Genomic DNA, 21049 nt, shown 5'->3' on the forward strand with positions numbered 1-21049 from the left:
ATTTTTAACATGCGTACTTGATCTTTAGTAATAATTGTTTCTCTCCCGTACTAGTGAACTCAGAACACTGGAGTTTAGGACATGAAAAGGATGCAAGGAGAGAAGAGAGACAAGGTGGGCGAGTTAATATCTTGTATCGAACCAACTTCTGTTGGTGAGAGAGACAAACTTTTGAGCTTCCAAAGAGCTCTTCTTAAGGAGCGAAGTCAGGCAAGCAACTGCTGAAAGTCTGGGGCAGTGAGAGCACAGTTAGTCAGTCCATGGTTGGGAAACCATCAGTTCATGCTCATGTTTGAAGCTGCACCAGTGTCACCATGCAATATGCAAATTTCAGGGATTTGGTGGAAACCTGAAGACATCTTGGTCTATTGTGGGGAGGTGATACAGAACCGAATTTGCTCTCAATGACACTGGTGTAACATCAGTGGAATTGCTCGGGATTTATTAAACTCAGTGAGAGAAGAATTCGGTCTTAGATGTCCTCCCTGCTGCAGACAAAGATGCCTTCTGGAATCCAGCCAATAGATGGAGCTATAACAGGAAAATTCCCTGAAAGCCAAAAAAATGATGTCACATTAAAGGGGAACTGAGAAGCTGTTTTTCGTTTTGTTTTAACCTGGCAAGTTTTGAGTTCAGGGTCCTGTGTTACCCTTACTATGGTTGATGAGAGATAGTAACTACCACGCAAAAGAGATCAAATAGCTGCAGAACTTGCACTATTCTAGGTGTTCCTGATAGCATCATCTGTGGTTGGGGAAACACAGCAACCTGAATTCAGGTCTTCGTGGGTAAGTAAACACAGAGATGATTTTAAATATTCTGGGTCAAATTTATCCTGATGTGACTACACCATAGATTTCTATTTGTTAAAAATATTTATTTGCAACTTCTAACTCTATATACACTCTGCTACTGATTAATTTAAAACAGTAGAACTTTTATGAAAAGGCAGCTACATAATACTGGCATCCTCTTATCCAGAAGATCTGCCTTATGGGAGTATTGCAAGTCCTATCTATTTACTTAAATGGAAAAAATAAAGCTTTACTACTTGCTAGGCCTGCTAGCCTTTCAAAGCCAATACAGCGAAGACAAAGCAGCTGGATTCTGTTCCCTCCTGTGCATCAGCGACTGAACTGGTTACTACATTCCAATCAGCTGCACCTGTGCAAACCCACATTGGCTTGCACAGGTGCCAGTGAAGGCATAATTTAGGCCTGCAGAATTTTCATTCTTGTTTATGACGTTTATTCCAGGCTTGACTTTCAGAGTCCAGGTTGAATTTTGCAGAACAATTGAGCATAACTGGTTTGGAAATCGTTGAGAGATAATAAGCATGAGCCCTCCCGTGCCTTTTTACAGAGTCACAATTCAAAGTAAAACTGCACTTTTAAACAGCTTTAAAAAAAAAGAGCTTTTCCTTTCACTTTTAACAGAGGGAGAGAATTCAAATGGCAGAGACAAGCAGAAGGCTCGAGGACACACTCTGATGACGGTGGCAGTGGGGGATATCAGATTATTGCCACCCTCCCAGAATGACAACATGGGTATCTCTTTAGACTGTTGGTTTTCATGTTGGCCCATCTGATCCCACTCTCAGACAACGAGCAAGGACATTCTCTTCAGATAATGAGGCAAACCCGCTGAGATTAGTACCTGTGATAATGAAAAATGGCTTCCCTCCCATCTTCAGAGAGAGTGCCATGCAAAATGATATCCCCCCCCACCGGTTGTATCAGTAGTGCTGTTTGCCAAGTACCTAAGGGACTTCTACTGGTATTATGAAAATTGTAAATGAGGGGAACTAAGAAAGGTGCTGTTAACAGGCTTTGACTCTCCTGCTGGTGCTGCTGACTCATGCATTGAACAGCTGGTTTCACAGTCAGTAACTTGCTTTGAGGAAAGTAACTTAAGCCTCTTCACATGGCTTGTTATAAAATGTAACATTTCCAAAGGTTCTCTTGGTGCTTTGTTGTTTACTTCTTGTGTGCGTTACTGCTGGAAGAATAAAAATATGAATAATTGTACTTTACACTTACATAGGGCCTTCCATCTGAAGATCTCAGATGCTTTGCAAAGTGAGGTATTTATTATTCCCATTTTACATACAGAAAATAGTAACACAGAGAGATTAATTGACTAGCCCAAAGTCACACACGGTGAGTCAGTTAGAGGCCATGTCTACACACTGAAATTGCACTAATGCAACTAAATTCATTTCTAAATTGATTTAATTAAATTGGTGCAACTCCCTTGAGTTTGCAGCCTGCTCTACGCACAGTTTTTGTACCAGTAGATCTATTTTAGTGGAAGTGATGAGGGGTGAGCTTTTTTTTTTTTAAACCTGAAACAGTTATAAAGGTGCCTTATACCATAATAATTTATTTCCTTTCCCCTACAGGAATAGCAATACTGATATAAACATCCTTTATACTGATATAATCCACTAGGGGGTTGTACTGGTCTAGTTAACTTTGGTGCGTAGAAAGACCTTTGACTGCCTTATATCCACTGAGACTAATTAAATTTCAATATCAGTCATTCTGAAACCAATGTAAGGGGTTGCACAGATTTAACTAAATAGATTTAGAAACTGATTTAATTAAATCAGTGCAACTGGTAATGTAGATATGCTCCAAAAGTCAGAAATAGAACCCAAGTATCCCGACTCCCTTTCTCCTGCTCTGACCTCCAGGAAGCAGATTCATGCCAAAGTAATAGGTAAATGACACCAAGGTGTAACTAAGTTGACAAAATTTCTGGACGTGTGGTACCCTGGCAGCCTGACTTTGTGGGAAGGTAGTAGAATTAATAAGCAGAGAGAGAATTTCTCTTCATGTGGTAAAAAGTCCCCTAAAATAATTTACCTGCAGAGGAGAAGAAAAGTCCACTCCATGCAAAAGATACTTTGGCTTTTTTTAAATTAATTATTAATTATTATTATTATTATTAAGAGATGGGTTATTTGGGGAATGGAAACATTCATCAGTCTGAAAGCTAATTATGCAAAAAGTTATGACACTCGTCCTTTTTCAAAATTTCCAGAGATGTCCATAGTAGCCAACCTAGCATCTCTGAATTTTTGGTCTACACTAATCATTACTGGGATGTGGACTTATATACTACTACATCATGTTACATCCTTTGTCACCTCAAGATTAGACTACTGCAGTCTACATGGAACTATAGTTTAAGACCATTTGGAAACTACAGCTGGTGCAAAACTCAGCAGCCCACTTGCTAAATAGACATCTCTTTGCAAGCATATTAACTTTTGCTCTATTATTAAATATTAATTAATTATTATTATTATTTATTTGCATTGCAGTACCACCTGGGAGCCCCCGTCATGGGTCAGGACCCCACTGTGCCAGTCTCTGTACAAACACAAAACAAAAAGAGGGCCCCCTGCCCTAACGTATGCTGTATGAACTGCACTAGCTGTCTATTGGTTCAGGGATTGATTCTGAGCTGTAGATTTTTATCTATGCCACCCAAAAACTACTTGAGACATTTCCTATCTAGGAGACGGCCTCTCTCCCCATGGTATAAAACAAGTAAGACTGCTGGGAGCGCCTTTGGAACTTTCTTCACTCTTTGGTCCACAACAGAATTTTTAACCTCCAGGGAATATTGCAAGGCCCATCTTTTCTCCCTTCGCCGCAGGGAGTTGGGTGAGGCTGGGGAGTGGTTGGGGGAGCACTCCTTGGTGATTTTGTTAATGGGTCTTATTAAATATTTGTTATATTTATGCTGCTGCCAGGATAATTCTGTCTGCAGGTAATTGCTAGGGTCCCTTTTTTTATGAGATGTATTTTAAGAGTTCTCGTGGTCACCCAGAGCTTATGATCGGCACTTTTAATTTGTATAGCACAAACTTGAATAAATCAAGTATCCAAGATCTATCTGTTCACTTTAATGCACTCTATCTGAATCTGTCATGAGCCATCTTTAAACTGCAGATGCTCTGTACTTTACCTTACACACAAGGCTTCAAATGTAACCAGTGGTCATAAAGTTATGCCGTCCATTTAAAAATCCAGCCACACTGTCTGTCTCCGATGCCCTCATGTGACAGTGAACTCAACAGATGGATTTATAAGTTGATGTAACAGTATTTCCTTTTCTGGACTCCAGAGTTACTGCCCTTTAATCTCATCAAGGGTGGAGAAGAGAAATGTGAGCATTTAATCCCTGCTCTTTCTTTCTCTGCTTTGACACAGTAATGCAGAATTGTAAATGGAGGAGTAATATGTCATTACTGATAGGTCAATGCATTCTGAATCATGAAGGTGTGATGGACACATTTTCAAACCAAGGTACTTAAACACAACAACTGAAGTCCAAATATGGTCACTCAAATCAGCACTTAAGTAATACAAAATGGGCATGTAGGCAGGGGTGAAAGTAAGTTGAGTGACTTACCGGTACTCTGGGGCCAGCTTTGGCCCCCAGAAGGGGCGGGGCCTAGGGCAGAAGGGGCGGGGTTGAGGGGGTCAGAGCCAGCCCCAGCCCACCCTGTAAGGTAAGTGCCCCCCGCACCGGGGTAGCAGCAGCAGCCCGGGGCTCCGGGGGCTATTTAAAGGGCCCAGGGCTCCCCTCTTCTACCGCCCTGGCCCTTTAAATAGCCACTGGAAGTGGTGGGGCTCCAGTGGCTATTTAAAGGGCCCGGGCGGTAGAAGCAGGGGAGCCCCAGGCTCTATAAATAGCTGCCAAATCCCTACAGCCCCTACCCCAGGGCTCCAGCAGCAGGGCTCTGGAGGCAATTTAAATTGCCCCCTGGGGAAGCCAGGCTGCCCCAGTACAGTGCACCGGCTCTTGCTGGTACGTTGTACCGGGGCATACCGACTTACTTTCACCTCTGCATGTAGGTACATAACTTCCAATTTCGGTGTCTAAGGGCAGGATTTGATATTCTCTTAAGGCACCCACATATGAAAATTGGTTCCAATCTTTGAATACTACCCAGTAAAGCATGTATTATGTGGTTTCTCATAGGAATGCATATAGTATAGTAGGCAATTGCCCACTATAAAGGTTGCTTTCAGCTTTCATTCAAATCTCCTTTTCCAGTGTGTCTCAATTTTTGAGGGGCTGACATTTTCTGCACTTGGTCTCAGCCCAGAAAATTCCTTTGAAAAGTTGGAGGAAATTCAGATTCAGAATCAGTGTTTTCTTTTCTTTGACTTCAGTGGCATCTGAATCAGGCCCTTGGGGGTTTTGGTGTGTGGCGTTGTTGCTGTTGGAGTGACACATATTTACCCTTATTTTAAGATGTTTCAGTTAAGGATACCCTGCTACTTCCAAGCTCAGCAAGCTCAACAGTAGTATCTTCCTTCCTTCCTTTAAAGTGACGTTGTCAACCAAAATTATCAGCGCCAATTTATATTTTGTAAAATCTTAAACCCATAGGAATGCTTCCATAAACATTTTTTTTTAAATTCCAACGGGAAGAGCTGTCAAAACACTATAAACACAGCCCTGCAGTAATCGCAATCCACTACCGTAGGATTGAACCCAGGCCACTAGTGCTGTTTCTGCCCCATATGCCAATCTAAACCTTCATTGACTGTGGCGAGTTTGTTCGTTAATGCAAACATGAGGTGACAGACCAAGTCTAGTGCTCAAAGACTAGGAGCCTGCAAAAGCTGAAGGTGCCCCGACAGCGTTAACTCAGCCACACTGCACACGTGCATGCACGCGTGGTCTGAATGCAGGTCTACTTTCCTGGTTAAATATAAGTGGTAATATAGTACTGTTGGTTATTAATGGATACAATTAAATGTGCAAAGTGGTTGAATTAATACTGACGCAGCAGCGTGAACACTTGAAATTTCCTTCCTTTAAGTGTTGCATGTATAACCCAAGTGTATCCAGCCAACACAATTCTCTGCTGGCGTAATGCCAGCGACTCTTCTCCCAAGGGAGGGTTGGCCCATGATCTCAGTCTTCCTCTAAAAGGGGGACTCTGAATTGCGTGGTCATGCAAGCAATGTACTCACGGAAGATGTGGGTATTTTCTTTCCTTTTTCAGATTTTGTATTTTATTTTCTGTTATGGTAAAGCAGAAAAGTAAAATATTCTCCTAAAATCAGTAATTAATCTGCAATTATATATACAAATTAAAATAAGCTATGAAAAAGAATTCTTAGAAACTTAAACACTACTACATCAAGCTGTAACCTTTCTCTATGAAATCAAAGGCGTGATGAGAGCTGAAATATACCTACACAGAAACAAACTGTTGCTTTGTTTTCTCCGTTTTTCTTTGTGGCCTTTATCTGTTTGCTTTAGTAGAAAGGGTACTGAATGAATGCATTAGAAAAGGGATTGGTGTCCCTGCTATAAATCGGCTGGAAAGCCCTGGTTAAGGTTGCACATACATTAATGTTTGACACTAAAACACATCCTGTATTAAGAAATAAAATACAGGAGCAATAAACTCTCAGGGTCCCATTTCTGCAGCTAGGGATCCTGCAGTGCAAAGCTGCACTGTCCTAGCAGGGTCCCCTTGAGGCTTTATGCAGTACAGCCAGTGCAGGGTCATACAGCCAGTGTGGCACCTTGCAACTGTCTGCAAATTGTGCTCCTTCCCTCATGCACTGAGGCGGGGAAGAAGAGGGGCCACGGCATACCTGCATCTAAGGTTGTTCAAAAAATGGTATGATGTTAAGCTGTATTTGAAAAATGGTACGAGACCAAGTAATAAAAGACTGTGGGCCACTTTCTTGGGTGTGCCAGGACTCTGCTCAGTACACTTCAGAGGGATGGTGGACAAAGGTGGATTTTTGTCCTCTTGATCCTGGGGGGCAATCTGGCTGCAATGGCTCTATTAGGCCCTCTGACCATTATGCCAGTTAGAGCTAGCATAATCCAGCTATGCTCCTTTGCAGTCCAGCACACACCCATCATTTCCCCTTCGTCAGGGTAGGGAGAAAACAGGAGGGAGTGTTGTATACCAGCACAGAGATTCTCCCACATTATGAGACTCCTCAGCTTCCCCCTTTAGGGCTTGTCTCAATCTCCTCTGTAACACTAGAGTGACCATAGAGACATTAGTGGAGATAAACATCTGGCTCTGCACATGCACAAGAGGGCAGAGTTAAGGGTATGAGGGCATCTTTAAAAGTAATAATATATTCTGACTTTGAGTGCTCTCTTAATGCTCTCCTAACATAGGTTTCCTATGGAATAAATAATACCTATAGTAAGAATAATCTGCAGCTTCTCTTACAATAGCAGTTCATAAACTTTTCCCTTCCCTGCTGCTTCCCAGCAGCAATAGCACATAAACGGATGATGTGATCTCTACAAGGACATCATATTCTTTTTGTGGTGAAAAAATGTCTCTAGAGTTCCTAAAAGCCAACCATAAGAAATATGTCCAGGCTCTTTCTATTATTAAGACACTTGCTGTTATATAGAAAGCCTTTTATGTCTGCACTAATGATGTCAAAGGTCAGATGTGACATCAGACATCCGAGAGATAGTTCATCTTCCTCTGAAGGTCTAATTATTGACAAGTTTTGGGGTGAGCCAACAGCATAGGGTTTGAGGTTTCATGAATCTCTCCTACTACTTACTTATTTGTTGACTCTGGCTTTAACTGTGAGTGTCTCTCCCCTTGGTGGTGAAGGGAAGATTATGATACTCCATAGTTAAGGCTGCAACTGTGTTTTCATTATAAATTAGATTTCTGACCCTTCATTAAAATCCTTAGAAAGGTCCTGTCTCCTTTTAAGTACACACATCACATGTAGGTGTGGGGAAGTGGGTGGAAGGGAAGAATAACTTTTTGCTAAAATTTGCTGTGAATTAGCCGAGGCAATTCTGACATTTAGGAGATTAATAGATAAGTGGTTTGCCCTTTTGGCTAATTCTTATTACATATTTTGGGGGTCATATCTCAAAATCCCAAAGGTCTAGACACTTTAAATTGGGTTTGCAGAGCACAGACACACGTGCCTAGGATTGCAATCATTTGAGTTTTCATATGAAACTGACAATTCTTGGAGTTTGCTTTGCTTTGCCACTGTAGTGTGGTCAGGAGCTGAAGTGGTGAAGGGGAGTGTCCAAGCAGAGATGAGTGGCAGATGGCTCGGCAAAAGAAATGAAATTTGAAGAGGGATTTGAAAGAGGAGAATGAGATGCTCGTCCTGCTGGAGAAGAGGCTCTTCCTGGCACAGGAGGAGGATATTCAGGCAGCTGTTTGGCAACATGCGCCCGACTAAATAGCTCTATAAACTCAGAATAATTCTTTTATTCTAGTTTTCTTACTTCCTACTCCAAGAGCTCCAATGACTTCAGAATTAGTGGCTGAACATTATGTTTATTTGAGATTTCTTAAATTACTCAACTACAAACTGCTTCCTCCAGTACAAGAGTTCACTGAGTTATGTCCCTTCGGTCTTGCTGCCGTGGTTTAATCTTTGGGTTGAGCATGGGGCTGGGAATCAAGAGACTGGAATGACTCTGACACTGACTTGCTGTTTGACCCATGGCAAGTCATGTAACCTTTCTGTGCCTTGCTAAGCCAAGTGAAGTGGGAATAGTGATACTTACCCATCTCTGTAAGGGGCTTTGAAATCTATGGTTGAACTAAGCACTATGTATTATCATTATGTTGTTATTAGGGCTCTACCAAATTCACAGCCATGAAAAACGTGTCATGGACCATGAAATCTGGTCTTCTCCTGTGAAATCTGGTCTTTTGTGTGCTTTTACCCTATACTATACAGATTTCATGGGGGAGAGACCAGCATTTCTCAAATTGGGGGTCCTGACCCAAAAGGGAGTTGGGGGACTGTGGTATTGCCCCCCTTTTTTCTGCGCTGCCTTCAGAGCTGGGCAGCTGGAAAGTGGGGGCTGCTGACTGAGGGCCCAGCTCTGCAGGCAGCAGCACAGAAGTAAGGGTGGCAATACCATCCCGTGCCATCCTTCCTTCTGCCCTGCTGCTGGCGGGGTGCTGCCTTCAGAGCTGGGCTCCTGGCCAACAGCTGCTGCTCTCCAGCTGCCCAGCTCTGAAGGCATCGCCGCCGCCAGCAGCAGCACAGAAGGAAGGATAGTAGAACCGCAACCCCCACATACAATAACCCTGCGACCTCCTCCCACAACTCCTTTTTGTGTCAGGACCCCTACAATTCAACACCATGAAATTTCAGATTAAAATCGCTGAAATCATGACATTTATGATTTTTAAAATCCTATGACCATGAAATTGACCAAAATAGACTGTGAACTTGGTAGGGCCCTAGTTATGCTGTTTCTCTACCTGGGTCTGCATCAACAAGACATCTATTATCAGTTTACTTGTCTTTCTCTTCATCTAAGTGGAGAGGATCTTTTATTATTAGATATCATCATTATTAGGCAGGGGGTGTGAGGGAAGAATAAAGGAGAAAAGAAGAGAAGAGATACGGAATTTACAATGATTCAAAATATATAGGAACAGTGTTTGGGATTTCTTTCATATACGCATGCTTCTATGCTGAATATTAATTGACGTTTTCAATGCAGTCCAAAGGCTTTAGAAAGAATATCTTCTCTTAAAATTAATGGAGAGGTATAGTGCTCTAGTAGATGAAGCACAGAATTGGGAATCAGGAGTCCTGGGTCCTATCCCCAGCTCTGCCATTGGCCTGCTGTGGGACCTTGGGCAAGTCACTTCATGTCTCTGTTTCCCCTTTTGCCTTTTGTCTATTGAGATCATAAGCTGTTCGAGGCAGGGATTGTTTCTCACTAGGTGTTTGTACAGAGCCTAGCACAGAGGAACCATGTTCTGAATTGGGACCTTTTTGCATTAATGTAATACAAACAATAGTAAGAAGATGTGTCCAAACTCAGAGTGCTTTGAAAAACTCACCCATTGTTTATTAGCAGGTTAAACAAACAGAATTGTAGATCTGGATGAATTTTATATCAAACAACAAATAGAAATCCTCCCCCCAGGAATGGATTGGAAGAAAAGGATGAGAGGATCCTGTAAATTAAAGCAACTCTTCCTGAAAGAGCTCAGCAAGCCTGGCAAGGTGGATATATTAGTATGCGGAGAGACTGAACATATTAAAAGTTGTTTCTCGCCCCACATGCTTTTAATAAAGGATTTCCTTTCATTCTTTTACACACACACACTAGCTTCTGTTGTGAGCTCCCTTGAGACAACTTTGCTTCCCTCCTTGATTCTGAAAAACATTCCCTTACTCTTCACACACTGAACTGCTCAGAAGTTCTCTAGATTCTCATCAGGTTACTCTGGGCTACAATTCTTCACAGTACCCCTCCTTTTAAAACAAACCAAAAAGGGAAACAAATGCTTATTTCGTCAGAAGATTCTGGGGTATTACACTGAACAAGCAGCACGTGTGCGGAATATGTATGGTCCAGCAAGAAACTGCTGCAACAGAAAGCACAGCAGACATTAATACTAGGTTAACCTTTCTTCCCTCTCAAGAAGCAACTTACGTAATAGATGCCTGGCAGGATAACATGGACAAATGTGACGTGTTAACCTTCTAATACATAAAGATGACAAATAATATACTCCTCTGAAACTGACATTACTATTATTAAAACAATGAATAACACGGAATATTTTGAATGTCAACAGAGCCTTGCAGGCAAGGATCTCAAAGCATTGTGATATTTAACCTACTCTCTGTGCTTCAAATAGGAAATGTTGCAAATGTGGTGGTAAATAATTTAACTGCTGTGGGTGGTGCCAGTTTTTATTACACACACAGTATATGATGTTGCTGAGGGCTTATTAATGCCATTACAATAAATTATAAAATTATTGTAAAGACTCCAGCTAGGAGATACAGTATATTTGGAGGCTTACAGTAGTAACAGTTGTCCTAAATTTTCACTGCAGTTACTTTTCTTTTTCAATCTGCCTCCTGTCTCTCTGCAGGCATGCTAGTTTAATACTTATTCATTCTTTCATGTTAAGGGAAAAATACTAGCTACTGAATAGGACTGTGTGTGTACACTAGCAAGATCATTAGTCTGAATAAACGTGACAGTGCAGTTGCACCAGAAACGCCACGGTTAGCGGTAAGCAGAAACTACAGATTTGGGTGTAAAATACTGTAATTACAAGGGATGGGGAAGGCTCCACACTTTTCATCCCCACACAGAAATCGATAGCGGTACTGACTGCTGCTCTGTGTTGGAGTAGGGGCAGTCTGATGAAAGCGCTTATTGATTTGCTCAAGTGATGTTAGTGTAGTGAATAATAGACTGGAAGAGAAAGGGCTTGTAAATTAGACTGATTCAATCCAATATTTCCTGGGATATCTCTTTTATATATATATTTTTTTTACAAGTGAGTTTCTGTCAAAGGAATGGGTTAGTCGCTCCTGCTATGAGAAGCTATTTAATAATTCTTAGACCTTCACTTTACTATATTTAATTGATAAACCATCAGTTTTTGATGAAGACCGATTCTGGGAAGGAAGGGAGAAACTGCTCTAATGGGTAGAATCTGCATACCATGCAATTAAGCAGCCAACCAAGTAGAAATGAGAAAAGGATCCAAGCACACAGAGGGCTTGATCTTGGGTCCCTTGGCTCTTATCCATGTGCCCACAAGGGAAAGCTGCTGGGAATTCTTTGAAAGTTGTGACCTGGATTCAAAGGTCTCCGAGTTATGAAAAATTCTAATTCCAACTCAATCCAGCTGAAAATCTAATAATCCGTAATGAATTTCAGTGTGTTCCAGGAATGAAAAGGGTCCTGTGTTCCTCCCTAGCTCAGCACACAGATCTACTATGAGTTCATCTGGAGGAACCCAACCCCACAGAGAAGTAAAAATAAAAGTGTTCTGAATGGATTTACATAAATTGAGAAAGAGAAAGAATAGCAGGCACAGAGCTATAAAGTATGGCAAATCAATCTATTCAGCAGTGATAGATCATGGAGCAAGACTGTAAGTTTTACAGGTATATGAACCCCATAAGTATAAAGACATTACCATTAAACTCCAGCACTGAGGGACAATCTCAACCCCTGGAGCTAAGGAGATCAATATGCAACTGTATATTTTTCATTTCCTCCCACCCTCCATATACATATAAAAATGCAGAGTGGGATTCACATTAGCATCACCCTCTCTCCTTTTGAAGATCTGTGCTTTACTCCCAGCAGTCACTTTCACAAATAAAATGCAATATACCATCTACATAAAAATGGGATCCCTACAGGGCTTTTATTCTCCAGCAGCATTATAAATTTGTTTTCATGAGACTTCTGCCTAAATGACTCTGCTTATGCATATACCCAAAGATGACACACACCTGTCTAAATATAATCTGGTAATAAAGAGGTCTTTAGAGTGGAGGTGGTTTCTTTTCTTGCTAATTTACCATAATGGCTCATCCACACCACTGGAGTTAAGGATACATTAGCTTCCCTGCTACAAACCCATATTTTCAGGGTGTAATATAACTTTACTTTAGCATGACTTTTTTTTACTTTTAGAGAAAAGTTCAGCTTCTCTTTTCCCTCCCCCACAAAAATAAAAATGGAAAAATTACAGCTGGTTTCGTGCAGCTGTCACTCAAAGCATCAAAACTCAAATGAAAGATGTGGCCATGTGGATGAGTTGGTTTTTGGTTAACCTGGAAAACTGAAGGAAAATTCATGTTTTGAGATTGGATAGCTCAGGGTTTCAATGCAGAACCTTCTACGTCTAGGTCACTTGTTCAAATCTAGCCCTGTTTGGTAGTGACTGAAAATCATTGCATACTAGCTAATGGCATTTCTGTGGCCTATTTGAACATAAAACTGTGAACATACAACCACTATACAGATACAACTGAAGCCCCTTGGGTGACGGAGAGCTGCAGCCAGGTGGAGAACTGGAAAGCAGTATAGTACAATGCAGAGAAGTGGAAGAAGACAAATTTTGGCAAAGGCCATTGGAACCAACCACTGTTTTTATGAAAAGTTCAGTGGATCTTTAATGGACCAACAGTGCAGATAGGACCTCCATTTTTAATGTATCATCTGAAAGACTCAGTGTGATGGTTCAGTTCCTTGGTGTCAAATTCACAACAAAAACCCCAACAACATAACCCTTGACAATAATTGGGAACCTCCTGGCAGTCACAGTGGAGTAGCCAACACTAGGATGGTCCTGAAGTCTGAACTCTCCTGTGAGTTTTAGAGGCTGAGGCACACTGGAGGGTCAGTGTGTTGAAACTTGTGCTGTTGCCGGCACTGTACCTGTTCTGTGAACAGACAGCTTCAGTCTCCAGCGCTATCAGTCTGGCACTAAATTCATTTAAATATAAAAAAGGAACAAGGTAATGTACCGAGAACCAATTTTGTGTGTGCAAATGAACAGTGCCAAAGGCCTAAGGTCTGCTTTACCAGGTTGATTTTTTTAAGATGTTGGTTTTGAACTATAAAAGCTCTATCAGTCCCGAGACCCATTTATCCGTGGGACTCTCTCTCCCTGTGACCATCAGAGACACTGGGCTGGAGCCTCATTGGTATCAGAGAGAGAGAGAGAGGGGTCAACAGGCAGGGTATTCTCTGGTAGGTCACCAAGCCTTTTCAACTCGATTCTCCTTATGGTCCGAAACTGCCCGAGTTTGTTCACCTTCACGGAGAGTTGCAACATCAATCTTAACTTCCTGGCCCATAAGAAGATGGGCCTAGCAATAATGATGATATGGGACACTGGTGGGGCTGTGTGGGGAGGTCAATTCATTTTGTTCTATTTATGTTCCTGGGAGTTTGTTTGATCCGGGGTAACAGGTGTGTCATTTGATTAATACATTGGATTTTTTAAAAGACTAGTCCAGGGCACCCAGAGCATTGGATGGGTGCTCGTTTATGGCAGAGCTGTAAATATCCAAATGAATAACTAAATAATAGGCTCTCTCTTCAAGTGATACTATCCTGGATATAGAATCCTAAATCTACACTACACAAAGGGGCAAATCCTGCCTCCTCCTGTGTGGATGGGAAGGGCCCTGGATTCAGAGAGACTGATACACTCCTACTGCACACCTTTATGACATAGACCCTCAGCTTCCACATTGCTGCATATAAGGGTGAGGAGTGGTAGCTTTAGAGAGAGCTCTAGATCCAAGCTACTGTATCCACTAGCTGTTTCCCCCAAAGAGAGAGGGTACAAGAGTTGCAGAGACTACTGCATTCCTGTGGCCTAAGAGGGAAGAATATTTTGCCCAAACCTCAGAGGAGATGCCCTGCAGCAAGTCTGTTTACATGATCTTGGCACAAGAAACAGCATTTTCCCATAAAGGAGTTAATTTATTCTGCAGGTGTCTCTAGCTAGTGTGTAATTATATCTACTGTAGACTAGATTACCCCTGGCATCTGTGTGGGTGCACAGTTGGGGAAGAACAATGGAAGGAGCCTTCTTCCCTCCCACAAGCACTCTACATGTGGGCCAAGGACAATCTAAGTCCTTGCAGTTGGGAGAGGTCAGAGGCTGCTCCCTCCTGGCCCCTGGGGGGGGTGTGCAAAATTACCCCACCGAAAGCCATAAGAGGACATAGCGTGGAGAACTGGGAAATATCTGTGTTTTTTTTTATGTATATGGTGCATTATAATGTTTATAGGGGGCTACTTGATATGGAGTTAGATCAGAAGAGGTTGTTAGAGGGACCAAGCAGGAAAGGCAAAACAATAACACAGATAAAAGTCCTTGAGGAAACAATGGGGAAGATGTTAACTGGATTATACCCCTGACCAGGCTCCAATCAAGCTAGAATGGTTTATTCTTCCCAAGGCTAAATCTAGGATCAAAAAAGGGTACAAAACCATTATAGGACCCTAGGCCAAGAAAAGGGTGGGGGATTGATTTTGTTGAGAGAGGTTGCTCAGTGAATGCCAGTGAGCACCGACAGGGATGCAAGCAGACATCCAGACTGTCAGTGAGTCAGGGTCTGCAGCTAGCAGGCTGTAGCTTGGCCCGCAAGAGAACAGAGGATATCAAGGCTAAGTCATATCTACCTAGGGCCTTGAGGGGAATGCCAAGTGTAGGTAAGACCTGTGCCTACAGGTCTCTCTGTTGTTTTAAATCCATTTCTCTGAGTGCTGTGAACTTTTTGGCAAAAAAAAAATAAATCATCCTTTGTCATGAAAAAGCTGCTTCTGTGTCACTGCATAATATTACTGTCCACCAACTCCTGAAGGAAAGTCTTACAGGTGCTATGCCCATCAAGCCTGCAAGGTGTCAGATTTGCCAACCAGATGGGCATAACCTGGCACAACCATTCAGACAGTGGAAGGAACACAAGGTCCCATCCCAAAGAGAAGTGGAGTACAGGCCTGTCACTTGAAAGTGGTGCACTTGGGGGCTGGAAAAGGGTCTCAGAAAAGGTAGGGACCATTACATTGGTCATGGCTCCACCTCCATACAAAACTGGCACAGACTGCTGAGAGGACTAGGCTGCACCATTTGTTCCAGGGAGCTGACAGGGGATTTGCCTCAGACACACAATTCCTCCCTAAGCTTGTTGTAGGTGGTGAGGCTTTGTTCCCAGTTCAGACAATGCCTACATGGCACAATTTTGCAGCACCAACGTGGGTTATTTTGGTCATCTTATGCCATATCACTTAAATGTAGCTTTCTTCCCTATGTTGTTTTGGTGGAGGGTATTTCATTTGGATACTCTCCAGCTTCTGCTTATAGGAGATTTTTATGGCAGGAGAACATTCAAGCTTTAATTTGTTTTTTTAATGGCTATATATTTTCCAAACTCCAAAGTCAACACAACACATTAATATACTTCCACTTACTCTGCATACACAGCCCATCTGTGCAGTTCTTGGACTGCAGAACGAGACCCTCACAATCTTTCCCACCATTCTTCGGTGCTGGCGCTGTGCATTCCCTCCTGCGCCAATGGGTACACTCTGTTCCACAGGTAGACCACTTACTCCATGCTGTCCATCTACCATCCACTGTGACAAAAAAGTGACATGACTTAGGAAGGTCAGAAAGAGAGAGATGCAAATATAGATAGAAGCACAGAAAATGGTTGCTTTTAAAAGACCTTTGTGAATATAGCCCTTGTGAAAGGTGCCAGACTGACAGAACTAGGGACCGAAATCTTTACAGCATAGATCATAGAAATAAAAGCTTCCCCACACAGCCCTGCTAATTTGCCTCAAGTTAGCCCTAGAAGGACCAACTGTAAGGGGAATGAGGTAGTTCAGTCTCCAAGGTCTTAGATATACATGTTTGGATTGCCAGCCAGGGTAATAATTAGTGCTAACTATAGTGGTGATTTTTGTGATTTTGACATCTCTTCAGTCCACTTGGGCCACCAAGTGCCCATTAGAAACCTACATCTTTCAGTTAATGCTTGTCTGGACTGGATCCCAACTGCTTATTGAGATGTTTAAGGCTTTCTATCCCAGTAACAAGATTTGAGCCACTGAGTCACAAAGAACTGACTTCAGGAAAAGAGTCAGTCAGCAGTTGTCTTGTGGAATTTATAGCTTTGGTAGAAGAACAAATTCTGGATTGAAATTTGTCCCCAAGTACTCGTTCTTTCTCTCTTCTCCTCTCCTTTTTGAAATGGAAACAAAAGGAGGTTTCTCCATGGCTAAATTGTCTAAGAAGAAAAAAACCCCAAAGCCCAGAAATGTATACATTTTGGCACTTATATACAACAAAAGATTAAATTTGGCAAGAAATTATTCTGTGTTATGAGATCATCACTTTTCATATTCAGAGACATAACTAAAGCCACCCAAATATTTCATTTGAAAAAGGAGCTACTAGGCATAATCCGCAAAACTGTCAAGAATATGTACTCTACAGACTAATTTCAGAGTAACAGCCGTGTTAGTCTGTATTCGTAAAAAGAAAAAAGAAAAGGAGTACTTGTGGCACCTTAGAGACTAACCAGTTTATTTGAGCATGAGCTTTCGTGAGCTACAGCTCACTTCATCGGATGCATAGCATATCGTGGAAACTGCAGAAGACATTATATACACACAGAGACCATGAAACAAAAGTTCCTCCCACCCCACTGTCCTGCTGCTAACAGCTTATCTAAAGTGATCATCAAGTGATCATCAAGGAAGGCCATTTCCAGCACAAATCAAGGTTTTCTCACTCTTCCCCCCCCCACACACACACACAGACACACATACAAACTCATTTCCACGATATGCTATGCATCCGATGAAGTGAGCTGTAGCTCACGAAAGCTCATGCTCAAATAAACTGGTTAGTCTCTAAGGTGCCACAAGTACTCCTTTTCTTTTTTCTTTCTACAGACTAATACGGCTGTTACTCTGAAATCTGCACATGCAGTTTATTACCTGTGCTACAATCTGTATTTATAAGCTAGTTGGTCATATATTTAAACGGACTGTGAAAATAAAAATCATGGCCAAGATTTTAAAATAACGAGTGCCTGAAGGTAGGCTCCCACATCCACATTTAGGTACCTACATTAATGGACTAAAATGGGATTTTGACAAATGCTCAATATTAATCTGACCCTGCTCCCACTGAAGTCAATACGATAACTCCCATTGATTTCAATGGGAGAAGAGTTAGGCCAATGCTGGGGCCCAAAAGTGCTGACTTTAATAGCTGGATCTACTAAATATTTGGACTAAAGAGGCTCAGCTAAGCGTCCAGAATTTGAAATGAACTTCCATTTCTCTGAGTTTCACCCATCACTAAGAGCCAGATTTTGATGCCCCTTACCCGTGCTGAGTAGTACCTTATTCCAACAGTAGTGCCATTGATTTCAATGCATAGAAAAGTCCAACTCAACACGAGTGAGGGATAGCAGAGTTTGTCCCTCTAAAAGCCACCCAGAGCCCTTAAGCAGTGTTGAATTAAATGATAAAGTGTACATTTCATGTTTCAATTTTCTGGCTTTTGATGCATTTTAAAATTATTTTAATGTGTGAATGCATGGATATTTTTGGCATGAATGTTCTTGTCTTTGTTGACAGGCAGATGCATAGGTCAAGTTTAACATCCATAATCCAGATGTTTCAAATGCTCTGCTCATCTTTACAGTGTAAACTGAGAAACTGGTATGCACAGAAACGGATGTTACAAATCTGTTTGGTCAAAATAATGTTCTGTACTTAAATCTAGTTTATTTCCACAGCGTTCAACAGATCAAAATCTTTAGCTCTTAAGATTTCAAGCTGTAAATGTTACTCAAATCCCCCGAATTACAGGGACTGAGATGATGGTGCAAGCTTTGTGAAATAGTGGGATTTAATCCACTGCGGTTTGATCTACTCTGTGCACAATGTTTTATCTACTTATGTAACACAATTTAGTATTCATTCACTGAAATGCTGGATTTACCAGTAAAATAAAAGGAGTGTTTGTGATTAATAGTTACTTCCTAAAATACTTGATGTTGGAAAAAACTAGATAATCATATCTTGGGCTGTGGGTCTTTCATACTGTACCTGGACACAGAGTGGTGCAAGTTATTTTTTGGACACTTTGGCCCTCACAGAAGGCACCACCATTGAGTGGGGCAGGGTTGGTGCAGGTCCTTGTACGCTTCTGATAGCCTCTTCCACAGCGACCGTTACACACTGACCACTCAGTCCAGGTAGACCAGCCGCCATTGACTGAAAGGTGACAGGTGACAAAGAGCATTCAATAAACACAAATCCCCCTTTTTTAGCCACTGTCTTTGTCAAAGTCCAAGAAATACCATTGAATGAAAAGTCCTTTCAGTTTCCTGTATTATGGCTACTGTGGATTTAAAATGGCCCTCCTCTTCATATAGACCCAATATGAGCCAGCAATGAGCATCGATTTATCTTTCTATAATTGCAATCACTGTAAGATCAAACCGTGCATCTTGAACTTTGTAAGCCAAAATATATGCATCCTGAAAGCTGCATACTATTCCACAGCAAGATAATACAGAGAGGATAGAGACTGTATGATAACTAGCATTCAAATGTATCCGTCATCTATGCTCCTCTCTTTTCGGATGTGATCTATCAGAAATTTAACACGTTACTTTCCTCTCTTCACAGCAATGGTTCACAGAATGCTAAGACAAGGGTATCCCTCGTTCACCAGCCCCGATGAGAGCCTTGCCGACAGAAGATGAGGAGTCCATATGACAGGTACTCAGCCTGTTGGGCTGCTCAGAATGAACTCACCAGTTATACTGTTCACCCATGATTTTAGGAAGATAGTTACTGTTTACCCTTTCTGTTATGAACCTTGATATGTGACACACATGTAGAACAAGACGGACAGGGACCAGTACTGCTCCATACTGTGTAGCCATACTGACAAGCATTTAAACTGCTCAGTTTTCGTAATCCCTTAATTTTGTAGTATTCCCAGTCACACCACAGGTCTAAAATATCCCTGGGAGTGAGATAGGGTGACCAGATGTCCCGATTTTATAGGAACAGTCCCGATATTTGGGGATTTGTCTTATATAGGCGCCTATTACCCCCTACCCCCAGTGCCAATTTTTCACACTTGCTATCTGGTCACCCTAGAGTGAGAACACGGGTGATGGCTGCTCCCCAATGCAGGTCTCCCGATTCTGCCCCCACCGGCATGGCCCACTCTCAGTAAGTGTTTCAGCTACAGCTTAAATTATGCTTTTAAAGAGTCTAACTCTGTGTGTTGGAAAAATTTGTATATGGTGAAATTTGTCCCAGGCCTACACATTAAAGTATTCACCACAATCAGAACACAGAATGCTTATGCCGTGTCCCTCCTCTGCCTCACAAATGCAGCTAATCAACTCTATTCAGCTAGTTTGCTATAGAACTGAACTAAAAAGCCCTCATTGTAACTTTAGGGATGCAACCGCTTACAATTAAGCATAACTGCTACCCTGGCTATGAAGTGAATGCTCAGGGTAATCATAGGGATTTTTTTTTCACTTGTCTGTCCTGTAATTAAATGGATTGTAATGAACAACAGGACAATCAGCTGATGTATCATTAGAGCAGCTTCTGTCCTTATGGATACATTCTGCCTCAAATATACCAAGATGAGATAACTGGCTCTATGGATGAGGAGAAAGCAGTGGACGTGTTGTTCCTTGACTTTAGCAAAGCTTTTGACATGGTCTCCCACAGTATTCTTGCCAGCAAGTTCAAGAAGTGTGGGCTGGATGGATGCACTACAAGGTGGATAGAAAGTTGGCTAGATTGTCGGGCTCAACGGGTAGTGATCAATGGCTCCATGTCTAGTTGGCAGCCGGTATCAAGTGGAGTGCCCCAAGGGTCGGTCCTCGGGCCGGTTTTGTTCAATATCTTCATAAATGATCTGGAGGATGGTGTGGATTGCACCCTCACCAAGTTTGCAGATGACACTAAACTGGGAGGAGAGGTAGATATGCTGGAGGGTAGGGATAGGATACAGAGGGACCTAGACAAATTAGAGGATTGGGCCAAAAGAAATCTGATGACGTTCAACAAGGACAAGTGCAGAGTCCTGCACTTAGGATGGAAGAACCCCATGCACCGCTACAGACTAGGGACCGAATGGCTCGGCAGCAGTTCTGCAGAAAAGGACCTAGGGGTTACAGTGGACAAGAAGCTGGATATGAGTCAACAGTGTGCCCTTGTTGCCAAGAAGGCCAATGGCATTTTGTGACGTATAAGTAGGGGCATTGCCAGCAGATCGAGAGACGTGATCGTTCCCCTCTATTCGACATTGGTGAGGCCTCATCTGGAGTACTGTGTCCAGTTTTGGGCCCCACACTATGAGAAGGATGTGGAAAAATTGGAGAGAGTCCAGCAAAGGGCAACAAAATTATTAGGGGTCTGGAACACATGACTTATGAGGAGAGGCTGAGGGAACTGGGATTGTTTAGTCTGCGGAAGAGAAGAATGAGGAGGGATTTGATAGCTGCTTTCAACTACCTGAAAGGGGGTTCCAAAGAGGATGGATCTAGACTGTTCTCAGTGGTAGCTGATGACAGAACGAGGGGTAATGGTCTCAAGTTGCAGTGGGGGAGGTTTAGGTTGGATATTAGGAAAAACTTTTTCCCTAGGAGGGTGGTGAAACACTGGAATGCGTTACCTAGGGAGGTGG

At 42.2% G+C, this 21049-nt stretch overlaps 1 protein-coding gene across 3 annotated transcripts in view; it reads right to left on the reverse strand.

Annotated features, from left to right (window-relative positions):
* The window catches only part of UNC5C (unc-5 netrin receptor C), a 342715-nt gene that overhangs the window by 52732 nt on the left and 268934 nt on the right, over window positions 1–21049 (reverse strand). For all 3 annotated transcript variants that reach the window (XM_074950645.1, XM_074950643.1, XM_074950644.1), the window contains exons 6-7: window positions 18433–18600; window positions 15775–15939 (exon numbers count right to left, since the gene is read on the reverse strand). In XM_074950645.1, coding sequence (XP_074806746.1) covers window positions 15775–15939; window positions 18433–18600 — 333 coding nt within the window. The remainder of the gene's footprint in view (window positions 1–15774; window positions 15940–18432; window positions 18601–21049) is intronic.

Source organism: Natator depressus, chromosome 4 (assembly GCF_965152275.1).
Source record: "Natator depressus isolate rNatDep1 chromosome 4, rNatDep2.hap1, whole genome shotgun sequence".
NCBI classification, from domain to species: Eukaryota; Metazoa; Chordata; order Testudines; family Cheloniidae; genus Natator; species Natator depressus.